Source organism: Bactrocera dorsalis, chromosome 6 (genome assembly GCF_023373825.1).
Source record: "Bactrocera dorsalis isolate Fly_Bdor chromosome 6, ASM2337382v1, whole genome shotgun sequence".
NCBI lineage: Eukaryota > Metazoa > Arthropoda > Insecta > Diptera > Tephritidae > Bactrocera > Bactrocera dorsalis.
Window position 1 is genome coordinate 1,179,394 of NC_064308.1, and position 19,679 is coordinate 1,199,072.

General features: G+C 38.7%; 1 protein-coding gene across 14 annotated transcripts in view; it reads right to left on the reverse strand.

Moving 5' to 3' along the window:
• The window catches only part of LOC115065952 (uncharacterized), a 456,818-nt gene that overhangs the window by 412,257 nt on the left and 24,882 nt on the right, over positions 1 to 19,679 (reverse strand). For 3 of the 14 annotated variants that reach the window (XM_049459695.1, XM_049459693.1, XM_049459694.1), the window contains one exon: positions 16,338 to 19,628. The exons of 10 other annotated variants lie outside the window; for them this stretch is intronic. In XM_049459695.1, coding sequence (XP_049315652.1) covers positions 17,079 to 18,398 — 1,320 coding nt within the window. In that variant the 5' untranslated portion in view covers positions 18,399 to 19,628 and the 3' untranslated portion in view covers positions 16,338 to 17,078. Of the gene's footprint in view, positions 1 to 11,271; positions 12,867 to 16,337; positions 19,629 to 19,679 lie in introns of those variants that run through there. One more of the 14 variants, XM_049459697.1, reaches the window with a different exon arrangement.

The following is a 19,679-nucleotide window of genomic DNA, read 5'->3' on the forward strand; positions in this document are numbered from 1 at the left end:
TAGCACCTGAAATACGCATCTCATGGCAAAATGTATAAAACAAAAGTTATTTGTCACGTCATTTGCTACCGAAATGGTATATGTGATCATGGCCGTAGGACGAACCGTTCCCGAGATACGAGCGAAAAGGCGGCGCGCCACAGCGCAAGGTCAAAATTGTTGCAGCTCTCAGCTAACCTGTATTGGTCACCCAGAACCCACCGCGTGGAGGTAGCTGCTCTTCGGGTTCGTCCCAAGCCCAACCCAACCAACCAACCATATGTCAGGCTTGTTTTAGTCTGAATCTGTGTCAAATTTATTGATAAAATCAGATTTTGCACTAAACTTTGGCACTTGTTGCCTATATTTCAGTGTAGATCGTATAAAACGATCACGAGATTGGGGGCCAATAACTTTAGAAGATACCCCTGTCACCAGTTTGACGGATCCCTCGACTGCCACGATGTGAGAGGGCAACTCACTAAATATCTATACCTCTGCAGTGTCTCCCGACAGCCCTTTTATGAGTTCTTCGTTAGAAACTGAACAAAGAACTGGTGGAACCGTCAAGATAATAGTCTTCCAGTTAATCATATCGTAATAATTATTAGCTTTGAAATTCAGCTTTGGCACTTTATTACATCAAACCCTTCCATTTACAGTGTCAGACTCTGCTTCTCTGGCTGCCAGAAGACTATTAAGGGCAAACTTTCTGACTTCTATCCGTTCGTCAGACATCATACTAAGGAGAATGTTTTCTGGAAGAGCAAAGAAAGCATTCTGTTGAATGGATGAATCGAGGTGAGCCAGCGAGATTTGCACATGTTACCTGGATGCATCGACGCTAAATCTGAGGAACATTGACCGGAAATAACAGCTTCTGATATTTTATAGAGATAAGCTTGGTCTGTGCTAAGTTGGGTCGGATTAATAACCTCAGAAGGTAATTGGCAGGATGGAAAACTTTCAAATTTGACAACAGGCAACTTCTCACAATAAGGGAGCAGTTTACCTATGTCGCCAGAGAATGTATTTGGACTCTTTGAGACACCATCTATGTGTTCGAAAAGAGCACGGAATGGAAGTTCGTAGAAATGTAGAAGACAAACAACCCACTGTAATGGCCTACCTATTCTTTCTTCTAGTTTCCGAATGATTCCACCTTTCCAACCTGTGTTCGTGTTGGTGCCATCAGCACCGACAACTTCTAGATGTTCCACATCAACTGAATTGTCTTGTAAATGTTGCCATATAGCTTGCGTCTCATCCTCAGCTGACCCGGAAGGAGAAGTGACGTGGCCAAAGTAATGACAACCAGGTTCCGCTATAAGAGAAATTTGTTCCTCTTTGACAGTGTCGCGGTAGTACTTTTCACCTTCGCTGACTTGTGTAAGTGTATTGTCTTTGCGGCCGTCAAAATACAGCCCATATACGGAGTCAATACTTTCGGTGTTCTGGAGCTTAACACCAACACTTTTTTTTGCCCGACTAATCTTGCATTTGTCAGTGACAAAGCTAGCCTGATCCTCTGTTATCAAACCTGCTTTTTTGGCTTCCAGAAAAGCCGATGAAACAATCAAGGCCGCTGCTCTATCACTTACTCCAAACCTTTGGGCAGCTAAAGCAGTGTGTTGTAATTCATCATCACCATCGTTTTTCGAAGAATCAATGTGCGACGCGCCTACATTTTTGTCGCCTGTATGAGAGTCTGGCTGATCTGAATGGTCACGTGTTCTAGCTGATACTTTTCTGGTAAGTGTTGATGTTGAATGACGTTTTGAAAGCTTTTCTTTACGTTCATTTTTCTTTGTAATCTTTTTTGTTTCAGGTAGATCAACACTTCCAATGCGACCAATTCTTGTGGTTCTCTGGTCCAAGAGAAATGGTTGTTCATTGATAGGAACTTTCCTTTCCTTTGGACAAGTGCAAGAAGAAAAATAAATGCATTTATAAGCAGCGATGTCAAATAATTTTCCGGCAGAAGAGACAAAGTCGTCTCTTTTAGAGCTCAAACCTATTGGGTTCCTTAAAAACATTTTTTTTAAGAGTCAGAAATTTCTTATGGTATGTGGTAAGCATTTGTACAACTCTGGTGTGTGAAACTATCGGAATAGATGACTTTTTGAAAGTATTTTCAACCTTTTTTGCAACTATTTCTGTAACCTCTTTACTCCTAGGTTCATAGTTGTCGCCTCGGAGTCGCCCTATAGCAAATCTTTCAAACTGATAACACAAAAGAACATCCTGGTAAGTAGATAACTGGGACTCAGAGAGATTGTACGGATATATGCCAAACACAGGACATTTCTGTCTTAATTTAAATTTAGATACAGACATTTTGAGTTCTGTGTTCTGTTGAGAGAATATAAGTGATAGCACCTGGCGAAATCAACGACAAGAGTGAAGGAACTCGATGAAAAAATATTTATGTGGAGACCTATCCGAACGTGTCCTTTGGCGTAGGTGAATGAATGTGAGTGATAGCACTCGGCGAAATCAACGTCAAGAAGTGTGGCCGCAAGCCGATTTTCACCTTGCGCTGTGGCGCGCCGCCTTTTCGCTCGTATCTCGGGAACGGTTCGTCCTACGGCCATGATCACATATACCATTTCGGTAGCAAATGACGTGATAAATAACTTTTGTTTTATACATTTTGCCATGAGATGCGTATTTCAGGTGCTAGGTAGACAATTTCACGATTTTAGGCGAATTTCCGAAATTTCAAGGCCGAGGTTCGGGTTGAAGATGCAATCTAAGTTGTACTAAGGCAACTTTTCCGCACTATTAGAAATACCGAATCGAAAAAAGTCCGGAATCGACCCACCCTAGTTCATAATAAGGGATGCATATAGCAATACAAATACAACTTAATACTACTTTTGTAACAATATTATAATAAAGACAATTTTCTAAGTTAAAATACTAATTCATACAATAGCCTCAATAATAGGTACTCTGTTACGTGACTTGGGGCTCTCAGTGCCCATAATATTTCTTCACATATTTTGTATGAAGAAGAGTAATTTTCTACCGGTTTTGATTATGCATTTCTAACTAGTTTCACGTAAAAATTGAATGTGAATAGTTTATTTTTAGTTGTGACAAATATAATTTTGAAGAATTGGAGATTTATTTAGCCAACCTACAGCGTGAATTGACGGAAGATGGGGAGAATATTTCAAATTGTTTGAATGCTAATGATAGCAATGATGATGATGTGGAAGAGAACCCAAATTTGGGGTGGCCACGAATCGATACCCAGTAATCGGTCTGGCTTCCAAGATGATAATACTCAGCCGATTAGAGATCCACTTTTCGAAGAATATATCCGCGAGCTAGATGTAGAAATCACCCTGACGAAAACAGATTTCATTTGTCAAATACGGCTATCGAGGGTAATTGTGGAGAAAAATATTGTGGTTTGAGAAGGAAACAATCAAACTGTATGGTGGTCAAACCCAAGGCAAATTGAAAAACGGTGATTGGTAATGCGTAGACAATCAACATCACCATTCACGAAAAGTTTTGGATCTAAAAGCGATGCCTTCAATGCGCAGAATATTTTTGAAAGAACTCTTTATGGAGCTAGCGCAGAATCAATTACAAAACCGATGCAAAACAAAAATTAATTTGACAGCTTAAATTGCAATGAACTTGATAAATTTCAAACGGGTTCCTGGAGTGGCGAGATCACGTCCAACAATGCAGGTAGGTTACGATATTCATTTTATTTCAAAACTAGTTCATTTTCGAATACTTTTCTCCATTTTCTTTTCTTGCTACAAAACTGCAAAGATCGATAATAAAACAACAGCAGTTTGTGATCATTGCCTTATTCCAACATGCTCCAAGCACTATATAAGGACATCTGAAAAGTGGCAATGTGCAAAATACAGTGCCAAAGCTGATACGAACTCAGACAATGATGAAGATCAGACAATGCTTCAACAACGTCTACACCCAATCAAAAAGGCAGCGAACAATTTCACCGATTTGAGCACTTCGTAATTAAAAATTTATTTGATCTTCATATTCTTAAATAAAAAATACCTTTGTTTCTTACAATAGACACAAGTTTCATTAAATTATTTGCAAAAACAAGCGAAATATTGGCGTTTCTATAAAAAATATGTCTTAAAAGCCTAAATTTCCATACAAAATACATAACAAGTCACACGATTAAGTTGTATAATAGCTATATGTCACGGTTCTAAGGTTAAACTTAAAAAAATTATATCGATTCGTGCTTTCTATGAAAATTTCTTATTTGCTTAGTAAAACCTAATTCACTATATGATTGCATCATTTTATTAAATTAACTCGGGTAAATTTTAGAATAGCATTCTCCTATGTTATGAAAGAGAAGGTCCTCTAGATGAAAAAATATATACGAGGTGTGTTCAAAAAGTATCGCAAATTTTGTGTTTTTTCAAAAATTATTTATTTATTCATGAATATGTATTTTGTCTCCTTCAAAGTAATCCCCATAAGATATTATACACTTGTGTCAACGGTTTTTCTAATCTTCGAATCACTTCAAAAAATCATATTTTTTTTTATCTTCTTCAGCTCCTCCTTCGATGCCGTCTTTATCTCGTCAAGAGAAACGTAACGTCGTCCTTTCATGGGCCTCTTCAGTTTAGGGAACAAGAAAAAGTCACAGGAGGCCAGATCTGGGGAATACGGTGGCTTCGGCATCATTACTGTGTTGTTTTTGGCCAAAAAGTCGCGCACAAGCAACGATGTGTGAGCAGGGGCGTTATCGTGGTGCAATTTTTTTGATAGGTAAAAATCGAAGACGATCCAAAACACGTGCAAGCAAAGCAGCTGTCAACAATTAAATGAACATTCAAAATGGCCGAGCTTGACGGCATAAGTTAGAGACATGAGTACCAACATAACACAACAAAAAATTCGAAATTCGAGTATACGTAACCCGCGAAAATTCAAAATTCGCGATACTTTTCGAACACACCTCGTATACTCGTACATATAGCTGCCGCTGACAGTATTGCTTTTGAGATACTTGTATTTAAAGTTCAAAAATTCGACTATTTAATATGCGTTTTTCTCCCATCCTTAATGAATTTTACTCTATACTTTTAACTTTTATATCCACAACTATTTCACTTATTCGCTTCTTTTACACTTAAATTGTTAACTTTTTTTATCTACTACCTATTTATTTTATATAATTTTTGGTTCTTTCGCAGAGAACTCTCTTTGGTTTCGGCGGCCTTCGGCCGCTCTTTAAAAAATTACCGTAGTCGGACCAACACCCGTCCGTCTTTAATTCTTTTGCGTTGAACTCATTTTTGGCACAATTCGGATCACTTTGTTCGCCGGAAGGGTTAGTGTTTTAGAACGCGGCCGAAGGTCGCGAATGCAGAAAAATATTGGCACGAACAGGGAAATTTGTTTAAAGCGTGGCAGAATTTTATAATAAGTTCTAGGTGATAGTGTAATATATGATATTATATTCAGTCTTATCGTATCGATATTCGCGAGAATAAATTAATTCCATGTATTTTTATTTTCACATGGACGAAAAATGTGTATCGCGAATTTCATGTGAAATGTTCAAATTTCGACTATGCTATTGTGATCTTCGGCAAGCTGTCACATATGGTTTTGTTTTGATTTAGTGGGTTTGTAACTTTGTAAACTTATAAAGCCAATCATTCGATTATTTTAGCTAATACACGTAATTTCATTTTAATTTTTTTTTATTAGCAGCATAAGTATATTACGCAGATAAACATTTCCTTGTCTATTGGTATGGAGTCATGTATAGAAATTCACGCAAGTGAGGAAAGTTCACTGATCGCCATTCACTTGGGAGTGGCCAGAAACGATTCTTTTGCATATAACTCAAGCAGCTCACGACTTCCGGTTTTAGACCAAGTACCCTCTGGATAGCCTAAGAACATCCGTTTGAAGGTGAGCTAAAGTAAGAAGGCGAAACACCCCCTTCACAGGGTTGTGCACTGGGTTTGGGACCTGCCACGTAAAAAGTACCCCCAATGAAAACTAACAACCCACCTCGGATGAGAGACGCCCCTTTCGATGACGACAATGGCAAACGAAAGAAGGACTACGAATTGAGGGATGCACCTGGAATGTCCGGTCCCTTAATTGGGAAGGTGCCGCTGCACAGCTGGTTGATGCCCTCGTGAAAATAAAGGCTGACATCACCGCCGTCCAAAAAATGCGATGGACGGGACAAGGACAGATACGAGTAGGTCCTTTTAGCATTTACTACAGTGGCCATATAAAGGAGCGCAAGTTTGCTGTGGGATTCCTAGTGGGAGAGAGACTCCGTCGCCGAGTACCATCATTCACTCCGGTGAATGAACGTCTAGCCACAATCCGCATAAAAGCGAGGTTCTTCAACATATTGCTGATTTGCGCCCACGCCCCGACAGAAGAGAAGGACGATGTGGCCAAAGATGCCTTCTATGAGCGCTTGGAGCGCACCTATGTGAACTGCCCCCGTCACGTTGTTAAAATCGTGCTTGGCGACTTTAACGCCAGGGTTAACAAGGAAGGTATCTTCGGCACAACAGTCGGTAAATCCAGCCACGAGGAAACATCCACAAATGGGTCGAGGCTGATCGACTTCGCCGGGGCCCGAAATACGGTTATCTGTAGTACTAGATTCCGGCATAGAAAAATTCATCAAGCTACTTGGCTGTCTCCGGATCGAAATACTACGAGCCGCTGCCCTGTCAACGCAACCTTGACCGCAAGGCGAGGTGGCGAAAGGGCAGCGCCTTTGGTCACCTACGCATGACGCAGGAGCCCCCTAAGCTCCAAAGACGGCGCAGATATGCGGATGATGTAAAAGGCGTCCGCATAGCTGTACTGCTTTTAAACTACCCGGCGGAGACGTTGGAGTCGGAAGAGCTTACCGTGCTCCAGAACCTCCTCATGGAAGAGGTATTCAGAGGAAATGAATACGCAGCGTCCTTCCTTTATGTGGATTTCACAGAAGGCATGTTGCAGGTGGACTGCAAGGTCGAGACGTCCGCCAACTGGCCTCGGGAGTTCTCTCCCAAGTTGGAAGGATGGAAGGGTCCCGCCCTCTGCGCAAGAAGGGCAGAGGACATACCGATCATGCACAGCATGACTATTTTCTTCGCCCAGTGCGAAGACAAGCCATACGAATTTGACCTAGGTCTGGTCAAGAATCAGAATCTGGGCCTCAGTCTCGGCCTGGCGCGTAGTCAACAGCAAGGTTGAGAAAAAGGATGATACAAAGGAATGGAGACTAAACTTGTACATAGACGACGAATCGCCCACAGCGCCCACCGGGAGCAAGGAAGCGGATGAGGTTGCTACTCAACCCTGCGGAAGTAAAGCAGAACAGGTTGCGACTGTTGCGGCCTCGGAAGTGGAAACGATGTAGGTAAATAAGGTTGCTACTCAACCCAGCGAGAGCAAGGCCGATCAGGTGGCGACTGTCGCGACTTTGGAAGTTCCCTATAAGAGGACCTGCGATCAGGGAGAGGAGCTACCCTCGACGCAGGAACTCCTTGAGGGGCTAGGAGACCCGATGGATGTCAGTGCGAACGACGGCGCGGATGAGAATTTGCCCATTATCGAGCCCATATTATAGTGGCCGTCAACGTGGAAGTTGCCCAGGTGAACCTGCACCACCCAGCGGCAGCCTCGGCTGTCATAGCGAGCAGGTTCACTGCAGATAAACTGGGCATCCTGCTGATCCAAGAGCCTTGGGTCTACAGAGGGGAGGTTAGAGGCCTCAAGACAGATTTCAACAAGGTAATCTAGGATCTCTCTATCGAGATGTCAGGAACAATGTTGACTTCTTCTGCATTTAAGAGTTCCTGACGCAGGTTCTGGTGGCGGTGCAAGCCAGGGCCTTTGAAGGCATCAGCCTATTTTCCAGGTAGGAGCATCCACAGCACCCTGAGAAGCTGTGGATAGACTAGTGACGTACTGCAGGAGGCACAGACTAATCCTAATCTAATCATTGGCTGTGATGCGAACACCCATCACATGAAATGGGGCAGTACGGACTGCAACGCACGAGGTGAGCCTCTTTTACAGTATACATTAAGCAGTAACTCAGCTATAGAGAATGAGGGGTGTGAACCCACTTTCATTACTATAAGCAATAGAGAGGTTCTTGACATCACCTTGAGCAACGATCCTACGAATGGGTTGGTTTCGCAATGGAGAGTTTAAACGGAGCCCTCCTCGTCAGATCATAGAATCATAAGGTTCCCCTAGACGTAACCCTCGGAAAGCAAACTGGGATACTTTACGGGATGTGCTAAGTGAAAATTTAAGCAGAGAGGGGCAGACTGACCATAGCGTTACAAGCCCAGGAATGGAGAGCAGGTTGTCTGCACTAAATGGGTCAATCATAGACGCGTATCATTGCAGCCGTCCCCTAAAGGCGACCACAGACAGACGCAACTATCCCTAGTGGTCAAGAAAACTCGCAGATCTCAGGAAAAAGGTACGGGTGCTGTTTAATAAAGCGAAACGTACGGGGGTCTGGAAAGAATATTATAGATTAGGTCTGCAAAACAGGCAAGCTTCAGGAGATTCTGTGGAAATGTCACCTCCACACCAGAAGGCACTGGCTAGAGGCAAGACTGACACAGTACTAGCAATGAAAAGAAGCGATGGGACATTTACGACCTGCTCAGCAGATAGAGCGACAGGGCTTCTGCGGGCGCACTTCCCGGAAACAATTCGGGAAGACCAGTGTGAGATAGAGATGACCAACAAGGTTAAATATATTGGCATCATGCTGGATTCCACTTTACGGTGGAAGCAGCATGTTGACCTGACATTGGTCAAAGCGACAAAAGCATTAATGATGTGCAATCGGCTGGCGGGAAAATCCTGGGGCTGTAAGCCAAGGATCGTTAGGTGCTTGTACACCATGACTGTGGGACCGATAATCACGTACGGAGCGGTGGCCTGGACCTCAAAAGCGTCGCAGACTTCGGTAGGGCTCCAACTATCGAAGCTGCAAATACTAGCTTTTGTCTGCATGGCTGGTGCAATGCGCACCTGTCCGACGGCAGCACTGGAAGTCTTGCTTGAACTCACACCGCTTTATTTAGTGATCAGTCAAATAGCCAAGCACACACTTCTGCAAATAACGGCAGAGGGGTGTGGCAAATATACCATTAGCCCTACTCCCGAGGGACATCATTACCAAAATAGTTAACTTCACGAAGAAGTTCAAGGTTACCCATAGCAGCAAGGATGAGTGGAACGATTCCAGTCTCGAGCTGCTGCTGAGGAATAATATGATCAAGTGATACACAGACGGCTCGAAAACGTCGGAAGGAATCGGTGCAGGGATCGCAGGTCCACGCACTAAGCTCTCCATACCTATGGGAAGTTTTACGAGCATTTTACAGGCAGAAGTCTTTGCCATAAGTCGGTGTATAGAGATAAATCTCCATCGCAACTATCGCAATGAGCGGATAACCATACTTAGAGATAATAAAGCGGCACTAAGAGCGATCTCCTTCTACGAAATTAAATAGCTACTGGTGCAGGAGTGCAGAGAACGGCTGAATATCCTAGCGAAACGAAATCAGGTACACCAAGTCTGGGATCCCGGTCACAAAGGTATAGCCGGCAACGAACTGGCGGACGAGCTCGCCCGCTCCGCAGCCTCCACCAAGATGGTAGGACCCGAACCCTTTACGGGGGTGGGTCCCCATACCATGAAGAAGCTGCTCCGCAAAGAGGAAAGAGTAGACAGGGAGGAGCATTGGCTACAAGCTCATGGTATGAGGCACGCCAAGCTGCTAATGGGAGGATACAACTTGAAAAGGTTCAAAATTGTAATAAACCTCCCCAGGAACAAACTCAGGCTGCTAGTCGAATGGTACACTGGTAACTGCAAGCTAAATAGACATCTGCACAGCATGAGCCTATCAGCTTGCGCCAACAGCCGTTTCTGCGACAGGGAGCCTGAAACCCCGGAGCATCTGCTGATTGACTGCACAGCAGTCTGTAGACGCAGATCTAAATCCCTTGGAGTGTTCTTTCCGGATAGGGATCGCATTGCCTCGCTATCGCCAGGTAGTCTACTAGACTTCATTAATGGGCTGGGTCTAGGCGTGTGTGAGTAAGGAGAGGGCCAAAGGTCGCAGTGCATTCCTCATAATCATTCATTCATTCTACAGAAATATAATTTTTTTTATTCTTTTTTCACTACACAAAATGTGGCAACACTAATATTTGTAATAAATGTAAAGTCACAAATCTTTTGAAACTGTAGGTGCGCTAAATAGTTTTTAAAAAGTATTTATTTTCTTAAAAAATGCACAACAAATGTAAAATTTAAATATATTTCAATATGTACGGAGTTACTAAAAATTTATTTATTGAAAAATGTGTGCAATTTGAGTAAACATAGTGAAATAGTGTGTATCACTTTCAGAAATTTTTGAACTTTAAATTCAAATATTTCGAAAACTATAAGAGAGGGAGATGAGGTCTCAACGGCCGAATTTTCAACTTTTTTATATCAAAATTTCAGGAGACATTGTTAAAATGGGTACCTTTGATATAACATATTAAATTTTTCATATATATATGATTATTTATGTTAAAAACAATATCGTAAAAGTGCCCAGTACCTCTTAAACCCTTAATAATTAATTATATTATTTAAAATATTGCAAAAACGATTGTAAAATTTTTAAATTTAACACAATTTAGTTGACTTTACTCTAATTGTGTAAACTCGCAACATTTCAACGATTTTCCATGATTTTAGCTCTGAACTCAATTCTAAATTATTATATAATATTATGAACGTTTTTTTATAGTTAATAATGAAAAAATCAGGCAAAAGTACAAACAAAGAAAAACCTTGCGTTGGAAAATCCTTCATATTTGGTAATTTATGTGTTAAGTTATCTGCCTCATAATTTTAAACATTCTAACCTTTTCATCCATGAGTGTGCTAACTGATTTTTAAATTAATAAATTCGGCTAAGAAATAACTAAATAAAATTTAAATGTGAACTTCTTTCAATGTTTAAAGTGTATATTTTTCAATATACATAGTGAAAAATGTAAAATAAGTGTTGGCAACATTATTTTAGCATATTTCACCTCTGAAGAAGCTTCCCTATCAGAACATACGCCATTTATACCGAAATTCGTTTTCAGTACCCGATTATATAATACATATTAATTATTTCTTTATTAAATTTAAATAAGAAAATACCCAAATGAATGGAAAGAATGTTTTTAAAAATTTTAATTTTTAATATATGGGGTACTCACAACGTATCATAAAGCATCGTCAAATCATAAGTTTTTATACAAGTTTAAAAAGTTGCATACTAAAATAAGTTTACGCAAATACAACACTGAACGCAATGTTTTCGGAATGGTATAACTTATAACTTTATGAGACTATGTCAAACCCCTAAATGTCTATAGGCACTTGTTTTTAGAAGAACTTAGATTGCTACATAAATACACTCGTATTTTTAACTAACACTTTAAATTTAGTATGTTTGGATAGAGGAGATTCTCTATTTTATGAATATTTGTAATTATAGCCGCAGCAAATAATATTTTTCGAGATATTTGCATTTGCAGTTGAAAATTATCACTATTTGAAGTATATAGGAATGGTCGGATAGAGGAAATTCTCCAGATAAAGAGTATATATAGTTATAGCCGCCAGAAACCAATAGTTTTTGAGAATTAGTAAAAAGCTAGGGGATATACAAGTGCAAAATATAAGTGAATTATTAATTTTAAATCGACAAAATTCGTAATTTAAATAGTGGTAATAATCAACTTTAAACGCAAATATTTCGAAAACTATTGGTTTCCTTCGGCTATAAATACAAGAATATATATATTCTTGATCCGAACCTCCTCTATCCGACCATACCCATTTCATTTCTGAAATCCTAGGACGGTATTTCAAAGTTTTCTCATTGCATTTAAATTTCAAAAATTCAACTATTTAAAATGCGTGTATCTCCGATTTATAATGCATTTTGCACAATATTTAACTTTTCGCAGTTCGACTACAGCTCTCAGGCGAATAAGTTCGTTAATCAACCGTCTATACCTCTACACTAGAACGAAAACGTTGAAACCATCGTTGTGCGGTGGAAATGGAAACTGTATCGGCGACGCTATAACTCACGAACGACTTAAAAGAAACGGCAATCAATCAAACACGTGTTAGCGCGTGAAATGAGCTTTCCAAAAAGGTATAGCATGACCCGATGCGACGAATAAAACTAGAACTACGCGCTTTCAGCGCCAACTAGCGAAAATACCGCAAGACTTTTTTGACAACCCAAAAACCCAGAAACTGTTATTCTTAATTTTTCTAAATTTGTTTCATCAAAATCGGACAAGTGGTTAGCGAGTTATGTTAAATTACGTTTTTGCCAAACTGTTACAACTAAGCGAAAAAACATCAAGATAAGAAAAAAATTTTAAAGGTCACAAAAAAAAAAACTCACATACGAACGCCAAACCCTTTGAGGGTTTTACTATACTGACCTAGTACCATCACCCTGACTTGGAATTTCTCACCCCCCAGATTAGCTGTTGTACTGTGTAATAGATACAAATGGAATAGTCACATCGACTACCTAGTATCTGCACTTAAAAAACGACTCGACATCATAAAATGCCTCCAAGTACAAAATACAATTGCAACACAGTGTCATTACTATTAGCAGTAAAATGAAAAAATGAAACATGAACATACTATTATTTCGCAGCATACTGTATAATTAACATCAATCACTCTTACCACTCACACTAACATTCTTAAATTATTTGCACTACTGTATTATATTAGCTTAGGGCCTCAGATGCCATTGCTTCTACTTTATATATTATTCTGTAATTTAGTTATAGTTTAAATATTCTTGTAAATAAATAAATATTTAACTTTTATATCCACTAACACTTCACTAATACGTTTCTAATCATTTATTTTATATTAAATAGTTCAAAAATAACTTTAATTCCATATCAAACTTTAGTTGAAATCCATTTATTCATACAAAAAGAAAATGGTTGCAAAAACCAAAATTTTAGTGTTACCATATTTTTAATGGAACAAAAATAAGAAAATAGAAAGATTGTGACGTCAATACTAAATTCATTATCGTGTGATGTGTAATGTAAAATCTTTCAGAATTCTGATTATCTTGATAAATCCATGTGTGATGTGTTATTTTTTTTGAAGCGCGGCCGAAGGCCCCCAACGCAAAAAGGAGTTCAACGCAAAAGAACTGAGCACGCCCAGGTGTTGGTTCGACCAGGCTTATTTTTTTGAAGCGCGACCAAAGGCCGCCAACGCAAAAAGAAGTTCAGCGCAAAAGAACTGAGCGCGCCCAGGTGTTGGTCCGACCGAAGGTTATTTTTTTGAAGCGCGGCCGAAGACCGCCAATGCAGCAAGAAATTCTAATGTGTTATATATTTTCTGTCTTTGGGGTTTTATTTCTTTTAGTTCTTCTGTAAAATATGAACGTAAGGTAGCACTGATTATTAGTTAGAATACAACCCTTTTGTTATTGTGTCAACAAAAATCTTTGTACAAAAGTTGAATGTTGAATAAAAGTTATTTTGGGTAAGTTTTAGAATAGCATCCCCGGGTTAAAATGAGTATATACGGATAGAGGAGGTCCTCTAGATTAAGAAAATATATACATATTGTTGCCGCTGATTAATGGTTTTTGAGATATTTGCCTTTAAAGTTCAAAAATTCAACTATTTAAAATGGGTGTTTTTCCCATTTATAATGAATTTTATGGTTATATTTTTAACCATTAAATAGTGCAAAAATAACTTTTATTTAACATTTAACTTTTGTTCATTAATTTTTGTTCGTAAAATAACAAATGGGTTGCATTCTAACTAATAATCAGTGCTACCTTACGGTCATATTTTACAGAAGAACCAAAAGAAAACAAATAATACCCCAATGACAGGAAATATATCACACATTAGTTTTCCGTATAGAATTCCTTTCTGCATTGGCGGCCTTCGGCCGCGCTTCAAAATAATAACTCTTGGTCGGACCAACACCTGGACGTGTTTAGTTTTTTGCGTGAACACCTTTTTGCTCTAACCAACAACGGGATTTATCAAGATAATGAGAGTTCTGAAAGATTTTACATTACGCAACACACGATAATGAATTCGTTTACGAAGTCATAATCTTTCTTTTTTCTTATTTTTATTCCATTATAAAATATGCAGGGGGTTGTGGAATCCAAGACAGAATTGCTTAGCTGTCAGAATTGCAAACCAATTCTGATTACCAATGGTGTCACAGAATCTGATTGGATTTTAGTCTTTTCGAACATATGCAAAACCAATAATCGAATCTGCTGTTTACTAATGTGACAAAACTTGCAAATGAATACATTTGGAAGCAATCCTATTAAAGTTTGAATCAGTTCCGAATTAAAGAAAGATTTTAAGAGATAACATTTATCGAATAAATAAAGGCTCATTTGGGTGTTAAGTTACATTTATTACGTTTTGTAAATCTTCTTTAAGGGGGAAGCGTGCTTTAGAAGCTTAAAAAAATTATCTAAGAATATGTCCCTAAAGTTATAGATGGGAATTTGAAATATTGTCGAAGCTGGAAGGGAAATAGTGACCGAACGTCTGGCAGATATATGAGCGCTTGGGTAGAAAGCGAAAACCTTGACCCGTTTTTTCTTTTTTGCAATTTTTCTTAATTGGCGGGCAGCATAGAAAAAACTAAACGTATGGAATTGGGGCAAAAATTTTATCTTTGGCATTAAATTATCTTCTATTTAAACTAAAAAAACTAAGAAAAATTAAATTTGAACATATGTTTAAACAACATAAAGTAACATTTTTTTGGTCAAAAACCATTTTTTTTTCAAATTTTTAAAAATTTTAGATTTTTACACTTTTTAATATTTTAATTAACAAATATGGCACGATTTCCATTACTTTGACGGAGGGATAAAAAAATTAATTTCCGTATAATGGGGTATGTTCGGATAGGCGGGCTTCTCCAGAGGAGGAATATCCAAAAATTATGTAAAAATAGCTAATATTTTTAAAAATATTCACGTTTAAAAATTCAAAAATTGCCCTAAAAATACGTGTTATTTCTCCATGTTTCACAGAATATTTTCACGTTTTTCACTCACTATATTTAAATATACACTCTTAATATTGAAATAAGTTCACTTTTCACTTTTATTTTGTAATTTTTCAGCCAAATTTAGTAATTTAAAATCACTTATCAAGTTTATGGCTGAAAAGTTTAGAGTGTTTATATTTACGAGGAAAACCAGCGTTGCCACCCCTTAAAAACCAAAAGTGAAAAATGATTTAGCGTTTCACAGCGTTTTCTTTGTTTGTACTTTCAAGCGATTCTTTTTTCTTTATTAACTATAAAAAAACTATAAAGAAGATTTTTCAAGCTAAAATTGAATAAATATGAATACTTTTGCATATACATATTATACATACATACATATATGAATATATGAATAATATGTGATTTATATTTAATAAACACAGATAAGTAAAATCGTGTGATAATATTATAATATTACGAGCGAATACCCGGGGTGACTGAAGTACTTTCGCATAGTACTCCTTTCTGCGTTGGGGGCCTTCGGCCGCGCTCTAAAAAAAATAACTCTGGCCGAGCGAATACCCGGGGTGACTGTAGTACTTTCGCGTAGTACCCCTTTCTACGTTGAAAATAAAAAAATATCTTGACTTTTTGTTTTAAAGTGGTTATAATTTATGGTTATCATGCACTCAAAATTTAAGTTTTCGTTATAAAATGGTAAATTTTGGTTATTATTTTAGGCAACTATATATATATTATTACTAGCTGACCGGGCAAACTTCGTTCTGACCAAAACAGATTTTTTTTTTTCATTTCAAAAATTACACCGCTATTGGTTTTAATAGAATATGACCGATTTTTCCTAATTTCATTGTGTATACTTTAAATACCGCCTTTTTTGTCCTTGACAAATTCCCGATATTGAAAAATAGTGAAGAAAAAATTATTGCTGAGTTTTTTGAACTGTTTTTGATAAAAAATTTAAATAAAAAAACATGATATACAGGCAGGTTCTGCAATTTACTTCCGAGTGAAATTTTGCGGAAAATACCTTCTGTATCTAATTTGACAAAATTTTTACAAATTTTACTCGGAAGTGAATTGCCAGAACCTGCCTGATAAACATTTTTTTCGAGGATACATTAATGCTTTTTGAATTTAATTACTTAAAAAATGCTACTCTTTTCAATAATGCTGACACATCGCGTCCAGGATTTGTTGACAATTTAATAAAATTAAGTTTGCACTATTCTCATTCAATTTTATTAGTTTTAATCGAGTCTCGAAAATATATAATTTTAGTACATATTTCTGTTCCGCGGCGTAAATAAACAGTGAGGAAGGTTTTCCAACACGGGAACACGCCACATAGAGCTGGCCATGTGAAAAGCAAGACATTTTTAAATTTATGCCGCATACTTTCAGCGACTGCCCTTATGACTTGTTTATTGTCATCGCAAATGCAAGTTTCACTGGGAACTGCAAACGTCTGAATTGGAATGGCAAATCTGTTGAAGTTAATGGAATTCGGGGAAGTAAGCTTTCCTCTCCCTTGAACGGGCCTTTCAAAATGCTTGCCACTATTAAATTGTCCATTAGCTTGGTCACAATCAATCGAGTACTATTGCACAGTTTGGGAGCATGAAGATTCCGTAGCATAATAACTACAGACCCAACTTTGAGGCGCAAATTATGAGGCGGCATCTAGGCGGCATCAAAGAGTTTAAGAACTCCACTGGGTAATTTACTACCTCGTCTTAATTTTCAACCCGATCGATTGATTTATATGACCGCAGAGATCCCGGAATTTGATTTTGAATCGTCCAATTCAAGTCGTTGACATCCATATTTTTTGCTGCTAAAATTGCGCGCGTGCTTAACCAATCGTAGTTACCATAATTTTGAGCAATATTTGGATATACACTACTGATTAGTTCATATTTATTAGATGTGAATTGGCAAATCGTAGTTGGAATCGATATTAATCCACTGAAGGATCTATCGGAACTTGTCCATTTCCGATTCGCAGCAGCTCCTTTGAAAAAACCTCCGCAGTTCTATCGTTTTGCAGCAAAACTCGCATATTCATGGTCAATGAAATGGTTTTAACAAACCTCCACAAATGCGATGACTTCAGACATGCGTTTAGCTCATCCGCCGCTGTTGATTTTGGAATCACGGGAAGTGTTTGTCTAAAGTCGCCCGACAGTAATATCATCACTCCTCCAAAGCAACGATTATTGTTGCGCAAATCTCTCAGTGTTCGGTCGAGTGTTTCTAATGATCGTTTGTGGGCCATTGTGCATTCATCCCATATGATTAACTTACATTTTTTTAAAACTTGTGCCATTGCTGATTGCTTTGAAATATTGCAAACAGGACTTTCGTGTATTTGCAAGTTTAATGGAAGCTTTAATGCTGAATGTGCCGTTCTTCCACCTTCTAACAGTGTTGCAGCAATCCCGGTAGATGCAAGAGCTAATGCAATAACACCTTGACCACGTATTGCTGCTAGTATTAAAGACAATAGGAACGTTTTGCCAGTCCCACCGGGCGCATCGAGGAAAAATATGCCACCGTTTCCACTATCTACAGCATTTATTAGCTGATTGTATGCACTGTTTTGCTGTTCATTCAACAGTGGAACATTTGTTTGTACTTGTTGTTGCAAGTGAGTTATATCGTAAGCACGCTCGCGTTCCAATTCGCGCCTCACTAAATCCCTTGTTTGACGACTTGGTGCCGGCATATGAACTTCAATCAATAGTTTTTCACACATAAGTAAACATAAATCTTCAATAAGGACTAATGCTTCATTGTAGATGCCAGCGTTCAATTGTAAGTCGACATTTCTCGTTGCTAATCGCAGGCGATGCAAAATATCTTCTGCCATGTCATCTTTGTACGTATCCCATAATAGACGCGGGTTTGAAGGCTGACATGTCGAAATTATAATAGCGAAAAGTGTACGAACTGCAGTGGCTGGTGAAGAAACTATTGCATCCGCTAGCGTTTGATTCCAGTGACTGTCGTGTTCAAACAATTGCAATTGTTGACATGCTTCTCGAAATGTTACACAAATGGTACCATCTACAGTCCTCAATGATTCAAATGAAGTTGAACCGCGTACATTAATCAAAAGCAAACATATGTAAAAGCAATCATCGTTCTTTGGATGGATTGCGTAAATTCTTCCCAATGCATCAGTTGAAAAAACACCTGGATACCCATCTACCGGATCGCCGTTATTCCTGCGCAACCATTTCTTCGACGATGCATTCCATGTATAATACCGAGGCATCTCCGGGTAAAGCAATGTTCTCGCGAACGGATCACTGGCGCAAGTTGCAAAGAAACTTGTTAAAGTGGTTGCTGGTGGTATTTCCGTTCACTGTACTATGTTATCTGCGTTGAAATTAACTCGCTGGCCATTCTCCAAATGAGCTGCCAGATGCACAACATTGGGATGACGTTCATGAATTGCAAACGAAAATATTCTCCAGATTGCTTCATTGCAGTTCACATATCTGCCCATTTGAAATTTGCTAATTTCATCTCGTTCAACGCCAATAACCGCCATATCGCTTCCTTCGGTGACATATTTGCAAACATACTTAATTGATTTTATTGAACTGCAATACTCAACATTTATATGTGTTTTGAATGCCTTAGGCAAAATTGGCGAATATGGAACGATCCATGTATTATCAACCACGAAATTCTTTCCTTTCAATTGAGTGATGAATGTTCTGCCATTGTCAGCGGTTGAGCGACGCCGATAGAGAGGGTATCCGTCGTTTCCAGTTTGAGTTTCCGAAATAAAAGCACGGGGATAGCGTTTTTTCATTTACTGTCCGACATACAAACCGAAGATGGATCGTGTTCTCCGCATGGCCCATGAACCATATTGGCCATGGTCAGGTCAGGTCAGGTGTAATTTTCTCCACCATCCAAAGAAGAATGTGTGCGTGGGGCAAACCTCTATTCTGCCACTCCACTGAGTACATCCAGCATCGAACAGTGCCATATACACGTTGTTGCGTAATAAAGTCCATCAAACATCTGAGTTTTTGTTTAAACACGCGTGCTGTAACGTCGTGGCGATCGCTTGGTGATTGACCGGGAAGCAATAGATTCGTAATGTCTGGCCATTTTGGATTGCAAGTAAATGTAACAAACAAATCCGGCCGTCCATAATTGCGCATGTAAGTCATCGCATCCTGGGAGTACTCATGCATGCGTCTAGGACTGCCAATGTATGTCGATGGCAAAATATAGAGTCGACCAATATCTGTAATATCCGCATCACCATTCATTGCATCTCTTAAGTGAATATACTCTTCAGATCGCAACTTCGACTGATTGTATCGCATGTAATTAAGTCGTTCTGTCTCAACTTTAACGTACATGTCAACAGCATACTGTTGAAATAACCCTCCATATCTCAGTAAGTGGTTGTCATAGTTTTGGCGAATCATCATTCGATATACGTAATACTTCATTGAACTGACTTTTTTATTTGTCTCGACACCTAAAAGCTTAAATTACCTATATGAAGTTGCAAACAAACATTTTTTTTACT